Source organism: Lactuca sativa, chromosome 5 (assembly GCF_002870075.4).
Source record: "Lactuca sativa cultivar Salinas chromosome 5, Lsat_Salinas_v11, whole genome shotgun sequence".
Taxonomy (NCBI): domain Eukaryota; kingdom Viridiplantae; phylum Streptophyta; class Magnoliopsida; order Asterales; family Asteraceae; genus Lactuca; species Lactuca sativa.
Window position 1 is genome coordinate 150,400,554 of NC_056627.2, and position 11,646 is coordinate 150,412,199.

The 11,646-nt window shown below is 37.0% G+C and overlaps 1 protein-coding gene across 1 annotated transcript; it reads left to right on the forward strand.

The window, feature by feature from the left end:
* The first annotated feature begins 3,728 nt into the window (after positions 1–3,728).
* Positions 3,729–4,409, forward strand: LOC111908140 (uncharacterized). Its single transcript, XM_023903975.1, has one exon. The coding sequence runs from the start codon at positions 3,729–3,731 to the stop codon at positions 4,407–4,409; it is 681 nt and encodes a 226-aa protein (XP_023759743.1).
* The last annotated feature ends 7,237 nt before the right edge of the window (positions 4,410–11,646 follow it).

Consider the following 11,646-nt stretch of genomic DNA (forward strand, 5'->3'; position numbering starts at 1 on the left):
CACTCACCTCGAGAGTGATTGTGGTTAGGTAACCTGATAAAAACGATGAATTCGAGCTAGAACACGGGAAGATAGTTGTATCCTAATTGTTTAAACACATATTAATGTGTGAACATATGAAACTAGATATGAAATTGTTGCATAAACACTAGGTTATATAAAGATTACATACCAAATGATTATAACTATTGTGAGGAAAATGTCTCCTGGAGCTACTTGATCTTGGGTATTTGAAAGGAAATGGGTTTGAATTTGAGAGCAAATGTGAAGTGAATATGTTAACTAAGAAAATGAGATCGCATGGTCTCTCATTCGTAACTTAAATAGGAAGAGTAGGATAAGGTTATGAGTTGATGTTTATATTGAAATGCACAATTATCACATTAGGAAGATAATTATCCTCCTCTAGCCAACCTCTATTTCTTTGATTCGGAGGAAAAGGATCTCTAGGTAGATGAAAACCAGCCATAGTGTCTGTACGAGAATATATATAAATACAAGAAAGTAAATAACATGCTAAAAATACTCTTATAGTATTTTAATGGCTTATATTCGGTTCTTAAAACTTTTGGGTATTAGGTGGATAAGCTTTAGATTCGTTGTCCATCCCGATCACTCCCAAATACATGTTGGTCATATTTTGAATAAATATAGTTGATCAGGCTATATTTACCCACAATACGATTACATAACTGCCTGGGTTTAACCGCAATGTCCAACTCTTCTAAAGACTTTTAATTGTTTCTTATTTTTTTTCATAGCGTTTTAGTCTTATTGTATTTATAGTTGCATATCTTGTATGGTTAGATATGCTAGTTCACTATAAACAATGCTTTGATACCAATCTTTCACACCCCCGAACCGGGATGGCAGAAACGTCCGGGGGCAGATGACTTCATCTTGTAATATCATAACAAATGAATATAATTGAAACATAGCAACCATCATCATCATACATTAATGATATCAAGATTCATTGTTTACATCTTTGTGTTTGTTTACAAAATACATCCAAAATAACACAATGTATGATAATTCAAAAATACAACAAATATCCAAATTTCCTTAGCTGCCAAACTGCTTATTGAGTTCCTGATAATACAAGTTGTTTTGAAAAGCGTCAACATAAAATGTTGGTGAGTTCATAAGCATGTTTGTAAGAAAACTTTGTAATAGTTTGTGACTTCCAGAAAATCCAATATTTTCATGTAAAAACATAGTTTATGAGACTCATTTCAAATCATGTATAATTGCATGTGTATTCTTTGTTTACCTTGTTTGAAATTGTATAGAGAGTGTTCCCAGAAAATCCTATATTTTATGTTTTACAAAAAGTTGTGGTCTTAAAACCTTAAGACCTGAGTAGTGAATTTAGATGCAAAATGTAACATCCTAAAAATTTTAATTTAAAAATAAAATAAGGATGTTTATGGTTAAAATGTATCTAATAACATGTTAGAGTGGGAAAATGCAAGTAATGGTAAGAACAAAGAAAATTCTCAAACTAGAGGGAGCATAAGTGAAAACTTGAGGAAATAAGATGCAAGCACACTTCCCTGATTCTTGTTGGACGTCTTTTAAATGGAATAGAGAGATCTAATGGTGAATGCTTCATTTCTTGATATTTAGGGCTTGATTCAAGAGGAGAATTGGGCAATAAAGCAAACGAGAGAATGAATCAAGGTCGGCAAGGTAAAACTCTTCTCTATTACCCTTAAAATTTGAAGTTGTGAAGAGGGTGAAACCCTAATCTCAGGTGATAGCTAAAGATGTGAAGTGATATAGAATTAATGAAGTCCATGGGAGACTTATTGGAGCATAAGTTACATTTGAATTTCATGTTGTAAATCTTAGTTTGGTTGCTATGGTTTATTTGGTACAATGCTAGTAACACCCAAGAGATTGTTTTGAAACTATGTTTAAACTCTGATGATTTGGTAAATGATTTTTTAAACCTTGCCTTTGGGTTAAACATAGCATTAAATTTTGTTTGAAAAATATTGGGATGTTACATTTGGTATCATAACCATAGTTTAAGTGACTTAGGATTGGATCATTCCACTCATAGTCTTAAACTATGGTTATAGAAGATATGAACAAGAAATTGGATTTATATGCTTCAAGTTAGACGGATTTGTAGGATACTACCTTGAATGCTCTTAAAGTTGTAAAGAAAGTGGTACTAGTATATTAGTGGTTAAAACCAATGGAGCAAACCTTCTAAATAGTGAAATCAAATTTGATTATGTATGATGTGAGTATAATAGTATAGGGCCCGTAGTGTTATAAACACATAACACATACTCTAACTCGTGGAACTATAAAGGGCGTTTGTTAAATATGGGATAGACCTTTGCTATGTGTGTTGTTACAGGTTCCATGTCTTAGGAAATGTCATGCTAATGGTTGAAATAGACTAATATATATAAGTTAATAATGATGTATACTAAAGTGTTGAAGTATTGTAGTGTGATGATGCGAACAAGGAGTCAAACATCCTGTGAAGAAGGACGAGGACAAGCCCCAAATGAAGGGCCTCTTGTGAATAGGCCACCAAGAGTGGTTAACCAAGGCAACAATGATGGTGAGCTCAATCCCCCACCGGTCACTCTTGAGGCAAACCAAAAGCTTTTACATGACCACCGAGAACAAAGCCAAATTGAAATGAGGCAATTGATTGACGAACGAATGAGGGATTTATCGAGAACTTTATCGGACTCTCGGGATCACGGTGACACCCTCAAGGGTGTTGCCCAATCCGAGTCATCCACTCATGGGCCTCCTCCACCACCCTAACCTCCGGTGATTGCTCTAAAAGCACCCTTAGTTGGACATAAAGGAGCGCAAGAATGTGGAATCAAGGAGTTTATGACGTGCCGCCCTACAGAATTCAAAGGTGACAAAGACCCAAAGGTCCTGATGAAGCGGATTGCCGAAATGGAACATGTCTTCTACACTTGCAAGTGTGAAAATGGATTGAAAGTAGGATTCGCTAGCCACATGCTCAAAGATGACACTCTTGGATGGTGGAACAATCTTCGCGAGGCAATTGGAACCGAAGGGATTATGTCCTTCACTTGGGAAGAATTTGTGAAGCACTTAAAAGCCAAATTTAGCTCCCCGAGATGCCAAGATAAGTTGTTGAATGAGTTCTTTTCTCTTCAAAAGGGCAATATGACAATTGATGAGTACACTAAGAGGTTCACTGACATGCTTCCTTTCCTTGGGAATACTCTACCCAATGAAGATGGATGAGTGAACTGCTACCTTAGTGGACTTCCAGGGGACTATTCCTTGGAAGTAGGAAAAGCCACTACATTTGATGATGCAATCGAAGTGGCATCTAGAATGGTAGACATGATACTCAAGAAAGCAAGTGAAAGACAAGTGATTGGTGAAAAGAGGAAATTCCTTGGATCTTCGGGATCTCAAAAGAGGAGTCACTCTGAATCTAGCTACTTCAAGAAGAAGAAGGGAAGGAATGTAAGAAGTGTGGAAAGCTACATTCTGGTGATTGTAAGTTGGGGACCTCCGATTGCTACAAGTATGGTCGACACGGTCACAAGGCTCGAGACTGCAAGGTTCGGGATACGAGTGATGTGGAGTGCTTCTCTTGCCATGAGAAGGGGCATTATAGTAAGAATTGCCCAAGGCAAAAGGGTGAAACCATGGGATCAACGGCTAACAAGAAAGAAAATAGAGGCCTGGTAGCGGGGAGAGGGTACTTGATGAGTGAAGAGGAGGCAAAGGAAAACCATGATGTTGTTGGAGGTAGAATACTTGTTGACTCTAACATTGCTCGCATATTATTTGATTCGGGTGCTAGCTACTCTTTTGTATCTCATTCTTGTTGTCTTAAACTAATTGGACCCCTAGCTACCTTGTCTCGATCCTATAGTATTGAAATAGCCGATGGTACCCATGTTTCGGTGGGCCTCATGTACCCGGATTGTTCACTCAAAATAAATGGTCGAAATTTCTCTATTGATTTACTCCCGATGAGGATTAAAGGGTTTGATGTGATAGTGGGAATGTATTGGATGAGAGTTAATGATGCAAAAATCTTGTGTGGAAAGCAGATGGTCTCCATCAAGACCACCAAGGGTAAAAAGTTTGGGAACCGGGACAACAAATTTCCTTGTGTGATATCGGCCATCAAAGCTCAAAAATGCCTATCAAAGGGATGTGAATCACTCTTAGCCTATGTCATTAATGGGAAGGAAGAAAAGAAAAAGATTGAAGAAGTGAAGGTAGTTAGTGAGTTTCCCGAAGTCTTCCCCAAAGATTTTTACGGTTTACCCCCCATACGACAAGTTGAATTTGGCATTGATCTAGTGTCGGGTGTAAACCCTGTTGCTCGTGCACCTTATCGTCTAGCTTCAACGAAAATGTGGGAACTTATGTCCTAGCTTCAAGAATTACTTGACAAAGGATTTATCCGTCCTGGTTTGTCCCCTTGGGGTGCTCCCGTAATATTTGTTAAAAAGAAAGATGGGTCAATGCGTATGTGCATTGACTATATGGACCTCAACAAGATCACAATCAAGAATCCATACCCCTTACCTCGTATTGATGACTTGTTCGACCAACTCCAAGGAGCAGATTACTTTTCGAATATCAATCTTCGTTCCGGTTATCATCAGGTCCGAGTGAGAGATGAATACATTGGCAAGACGGCATTCTGAACACGTTACGGTCATTACGAGTTCCTTGTGATACCCTTTGGACTTACAAACGCCCCAACCATGTTTATGGATTTGATGAATAGGGTTTGCAAGCCTTTTCTCGATGATTTTGTCATTGTCTTCATAGATGACATTTTGATATGCTCAAGGAGTGAAGAAGAACATGAAGATCACTTACACAAGGTCCTATAATTACTCAAGAAGGAGAAAATCTATGCAAAATTCTCAAAATGTGAATTTTGGTTGTGGGAATTTCAATTTTTGGGACACGTGGTGTCTCGTGAAGGCATAAAAGTTGACCTAATTAAAATTGTAACGGTCATGAAATGGGAACCCCCGAAGACTCCAACCGAGATAAGAAGTTTCCTTGGACTAGCCGATTATTACATGAGGTTTATCCAAGACTTCTCTAAGGTTGCGGTTCCACTTACCCGAATCACCAAGAAAGAAGTAAGATTTGTTTGGGACAAGAAGCAACAACAAGCATTTGAAATCTTGAAGAAGAATCTATGTGAGGCTCCAATTCTCACTTTACCCGATGGCATGGAAGACTTTATAGTTTATAGTGATGCCTCCAACAAAGGACTCAGTTGCGTACTTATGCAGCGAGGAAAGGTTATCACCTATGCTTCTAGGAAATTAAAGGATGCGGAGACACGGCACACCACTCATGATTTGGAGTTAGCTGCAATTGTTTTTGCTCTAAAAATCTGGAGGCATTACCTTTATGGTACCAAGTGCAAATTGTACATGGATCACAAGAGTCTTCAATATGTTTTTACACAGAAGGAATTAAACATGAGGAAAAGAAGATGGATAGAACTCATCAATTATTATGATTGTGAGATCATATATCATGAAGGGAAGGAAAATGTGGTGGCAAACGCCTTAAGTAGAAAGACTCACGAGAAACTTATTAAAGGAAGATCAATGCGAATCGAGGTGGTGTCCAACTTAATCCAAATGATGAAGAATGCCCAAGTTGAAGCTTTAAAAGAAGCGAATGTCAAGAACGAGAAATTGGGAAAGAAGATCGAGTTTGGTGAAAATCAACAAGGATTGATGATCGTTAAGGGACGAATTTGGGTCCCCAAACATGGAAAGAATCAGAAACTAGTTTTAGATGAGGCTCATAAGTCTAAATACTCCATTCATCCCGGGAGTACCAAGACCTATAGGGATTTGAGAAGACAATTTTGGTGGCCCATAATGAAACCAAAAGTGGTGAAGTACATCTCCAACTTTTTGAATTGTGCTCAATTCAAGGCAGATCACCAATTTCCTTATGGAAAAGTTCAATCACTACAAACACCGGCCGGGAAATGGGAGGACATTACTATAGACTTTGTAATGGGTCTACCAAGAACAAGTAAAGGGAACAATGCCATTTGAGTGATTGTAGATTGCTTGACTAAAATTTCACTCTTCCTTGACATACAGGAATCAACCCCTTTAAAAAAGCTTGCAAAGATCTAGTTTGATGAAGTGGTGAGACTGCATTGTGTGCCACTTACCATAATTTCAGATAGGGATGCTAGATTCACATATAGATTTTGTAAATCCTTACAAGAAGAACTGGGGACAAAAATATGCTTGAGCACTGCGTACCACCCTCAGACGGATGGGCAAACGGAAAGGACCAACCAAACTTTGGAGGATATCTTGAGGTCATGCATGATTGATTTTGGAGGAAAATGGGACGACCACTTACCCTTGGTGGAATTCTCTTATAACAACAGCTATCACTCAAGTAATGGAATGCCACCTTATGAAGAATTGTATGGAAGGAAATGTAGAACACCCTTGTGTTGGCTTGAAGCTGGAGAGAAGAATCTCACAGGTCCCAAACTCGTGAGGCTAACAAATGAAAAGATAGAAGTTTTTCAAGCTAACATGAAGGCGACTCAAGATAGGCAAAGAAGTTATTCAAGTTTGAAGCAAAGACCTTGTGACATAAAAGAAGGTGAATTAGTAATGTTGAAAGTCTCCCCCATGGAAAGGAGTCATGAGATTTTGTAAGAAGGGTAAATTGAGTCCAAGATACATTGGACCCTTCAAGGTGTTGAAAGTGGTTGGAATCCAAGCCTTTAAGTTAGAGTTGCCCCAAGAACGCTATGGAATACATGATACCTCTCATGTAAGCTACTTGAAGAAATACTTTGGAAATTAAGAGTCGACAATTCCATTGAAGGACTTGAGAATTGACGAGAAGAAGAGACTAGTAGAAGAACCGGATGCAAGTTTAGAAATAAAGACCAAAAAGTTAAGGAACAAGGAAATTGACTTGGTGCTAGTCAAATGGAAGCATGTGCTCGGATACAATCTCACATGGGAGAGAAAAGAAGAAATGATGAGGAGGTACCCTACCATCGTAGACTACGAGGCGATTCTGAGGACGGAATCCTCTTAAGGGGTAGGTAATTATAACATCCTAAAAATTTTAATTTAAAAATAAAATAAGGATGTTTATGGTTAAAATGTATCTAATAACATGTTAGAGTGGGAAAATGCAAGTAATGGTAAGAACTAAAAAAAATTCTCAAACTAGAGGGACCATAAGTGAAAACTGGAGGAAATAAGATGCAAGCACACTTCCCTCATTCTTGTTGGACGTATTTCGAATGGAATAGAGATATATAATGGTGAATGCTTCATTTCTTGACATTTAGGGCTTGATTCAAGAGGAGAATTAGGAAATAAAGCAAAGGAGAGAAGGAATCAAGGACAGCAAAGTAAAACTCTACTCTATTACCCTTAAAATTCGAAGTTGTGAAGAGGGTGAAACCCTAATGTTGAGTTTAGTAGGATTTTATGATTAAGGTTTCAATTTCTAACTCCCTTTGGGTTGTTTTGATGGTTCTAATCTCAAACCAATCATTCCATTGATGGTTTTGAAGATTTGAGTGAAAACCCTCATGAACCCTAGAAAAAGCAAATTGAGAATATGGCAATTGATAATGAAATGAGATTAGATTCTATGACCTAGATGATATTTGATAGCAAAAAATCCAATTAGAATGCTAAAATTGAGTGAAATGTGATGAAAACGATGGAATCTTTTGTTTGTGAGCATTTGATGAGTATATGATACTCCTAAGCATGAGTTGATACTAACAATATGATTTGAATGCCATAACATGAAGACTTGAATGATTCCTAGTTGAAAATATGGAGTTATTGGCCATAAAGGAAAAATGGGAATGTCGGAATGGAATTTGACATTCCATAACTCGATTAAGGAATTAACATGAGATTATGCAATGTTAAGCACTTGACAACACCCAATGATGTATTAGATGATTTGGGAATAAGTAATATTGGTTAAGGAGTGTTATTTTTCAACTTGAGCCCTTAACCCTTTCACTTGAGTTTTTGTAAGCATTATAAACATAGTATTTTGATTGAGAACTTAATAAATTAAGTTGAATGTTTGACATGTTGAAACACCCTCTAGTGGTGCTTGGAAACCTTTAAAAGTGTTACAAATCATTACCTAAAAGACCAAAACCATCCAAGGAAGTTTAAGGCTCAAAAAGTAAGTTTTTGGGGGTGTTTGGGCTGCTACGCACGTGACCCGCATGGCCAAGCACGTAGCCCGTGCACATACAGCAGTTTCCCCAAGCTCAACCAAAAATTTGAATTTTAGTATTGTAGTCATAACTTTTGCATATAGACTCGGATTTACACACGGTTTTTGCCTACATTCATATTTTTTAATGAGGAATACTGTGAAGCAATAAAATTTAGTAATGGAACCTATGAGGGGTATTTTGGTCATTTTGATTGACCTTTACTTGTATTGAATAGGGAGTACGTAAAGGAGAGTTACTTATGGAAAGGAACTTGGTAACAACCTACATCGGAGAACTAGGTGAGTACATGTGGACTTTTTTTCCCCACTTTGGGGTGCATGGCTAAATATTAAACTATCTTATAAAAAAAATGTTTTGAAAAGTAAAGTGTGTCTTTTGAATATGTTTCAATGATTATATGTTAATAGAAAAAGGAAAGAATGTAATGATGCAATGAAGAACCGTCCAGACCATGATACCTCATAAGAGGCACTAGAGGAATCTACTGGGGTGGTACCTCCCCGTCGCGAAGTAGATGTCCTATTATGATACCTTGGTGGATTGATTTTTTCTTTCCACCTTGGCCTTGGGAATGAGAAATGAAATTAATGTTATGATATTAAATGATAATTTATGTTATGTAAGAAACAAATTTCATTGAAAATACTTGAAATGTTTTATGGTCTAAAACCCACGTAACTCATGAGACATTTTGTCTTACATATCTCTTTTTAATGTCATGTATCTCAGGTGATAGCTAAAGGTGTGAAGTGATCTAGAAGTAATGAAGTTCATGGGAGACTTAGTTGAGCATAAGTTAAATTTGAATTTGATCTTGTAAATCTTGGTTTGCTTGCTATGGTTTATTTGATACAGTGCTAGTAACACCTAAGAGATAGTTTTGAAACTATGTTTAAACTCTAATGATTTGCTAAATGTTTTTTTGAAACCTTGCCTTTGGGTTAAACCATAGCATTAAATTTTGTTTGAAAAATATTGTTGTGTTACACAAAAATAGTCAACATATAGTTCTGTACTTCGTAAATTGAGTGGAGTATAGTTTTTTCTTAAATATTAATATAATATTGTTATTCTCTATGTGAGTCGTTACAACCATACTAATATGACGAGAGCGCCTGTCTTGACGTTCTTCGGGCGTCGGTTTCTAAAGATAATGGTCACCCTAGACTGGCCTGTCTAGCTGTAGCGAGCAACTCAGGTGTGGGGGTGTCAACCCCATATAGATTTGTACACAGTATCCCCTCTCCCTCCAAGGGACTCTGGTTATAACTACTACATGACTTATTATGTACACTAGGTAGGTACGAGTGAAACAGTACCCAACAAGAGCCTTAATGAAAATTTACGCGAGTATTAAATTCCATTATTTCACGTTATAAATAATGTTAATAGAGTATATTTTCGACCTATAAATTATAAGTGACAAAAATAGCCATTTTTACCATATGTATCAAAAATAGTCCATTTTGATCATTATTGTTAAAAATAGCCCGATTTTACCAACATTGTCAATAAAGGCCCAATTTTACTAAAATTATCAACAAAAGGCCCATTTTTACTAAACTGTTCAAAAATGGCTCTTGTTTACTAAAAAATCCACATTTTCACTACAATGTTCAAAAATGGCCCATGTTTACTAAAAAGTCCATTTTCGGCCCATTTTTACTAAATTGTTCAAAAATGGCCCATGTTTATTAAAAAGTCCATTTTCAGCCCATTTTACCATAGAATCAAGAATAACCCAATTTTTACTTTTATTGCCAGAAATTGTCCCTCTTTACCGAAAATGTCCAAAATACCCCATTTTTCATTTTATTGTCAAATAGAGTCCATTTTTACGTTTTCTTTAGTCTCATGGTGAGTTCTAAAACATTTCTAACATTTCAACCAAACATAAGAAGTTACACAAGGTAACTTGTTTGCAACAACTTAAGACTTGGATGAATCTCGAGTTTGTGGACCTTTAGAATGATGTCACAACATTTCACACACATAACAAGTCAAACAAACACATGCAAGCAAATATACAAAGATTTTACATAACACTAGACTTGTATCCTCCCCCTAAAGAAAGAAAATCTCGAAAACAAGGGGTATGTAGCTCACCTTAGGGCTTTTTCGGTTTTGAAGAGGAAGATGGTGGAGATTTTTGGTCCTAACTTGCTTCCTTGAGGAGATTTTCGAAACCAAGGTGGTTCTAGGAGGAAAAACATGAAAATGATGTTGTGTAAGAGATGATCTTAGTAGATTATGTAAGTATGACTTGAAGAAACTTCCTCTTGAAAACACACACACACGACTCACGATTATGAAGAGAGAAAAAATAGACTTTTTCTTCTTTAAGTTTTAGAGAGAGGATGAGATAAGTGTGGGTGAGTTTTGAAATGAGAAGTGGAGAGGAGTTAGGGGGTGTTCGGCCGATAAGAATGGAAGGGTGAGGGAGTGATAGTGTTTGAATTTAGGCTAGAACTGATGTGAGTGTCTTAGATACATGAAGGGTATTGCGAAGTTACATGAAATATAATTTTGAGGTGACATCACATTTATCCAAGGTAGTTTTTTTTATTGGATAGGCTAACCTATCGGCCCAAAGGAGAAAGGAGAAAAGAGATTTTTGGGCTTGAAGGGCAACCAAGAACCCCTAGGCTCATTAGCGTTTTTAAGTTTTTGGGCTTGGTTCAGTCCCAAGAATGGTTTCGGTTTAGGTGAGAGAGCCCAATAAAGATTTTTGATGCATTAGGGCCCATATATGGGGTTTTTGGCCCAAAAAAATTTAAGTGAAAGAGGTTGCGACCCAATAGGAGCCTAATAGTGATTTTCGGCCTTACAAGGCCCATTAGAGGGTTTTCGGCCCAAAATAATACCTAATGGAGGTATTTGGCCCACTAGGGTCTAAGAAAGATGTTCACGGCCCAATAAGGATCATGTTGAGGGTTTATTGGCCCATTAAGGCCCAATAGGAGAGTCTTGGCCCAAATAGGGACTTGGGCCGAGAAGCTTGGGCTACGGCCCAAATTTGAGTGATCATAGCTTATTGGGTTGGATTCTGGGCTTACACGAGGAAGTTTCGACTTGAAACACAATTTTGGATGTATAAACTTCTGTAGTATTGAAATTTAGCTTATACCAAAGTAGGGTTACAAGATTACACAAAGACATTATCTTGTACAAAGGTAGAAATCCTAGCCCTAATTCGCTAGTTGTTACACAAAACGAATACAAAGTAGTTCAATTAAACCGTATATTTGACACGAACTCAATTATTTATTTTGAAAGTATTGTTGTTGGTATTTTACCTTTTGAATGTATCTATTATTTTATTTAACAAGTTAATTTAAGGAAAAATCAATTATCATTGTGATTGGAAC

Excerpts from the sequence above, each read along its gene's own strand:
- LOC111908140 (XM_023903975.1), top strand. The coding sequence starts at position 3,729 with ATGAGTGAAGAGGAGGCAAAGGAAAACCATGATGTTGTTGGAGGTAGA.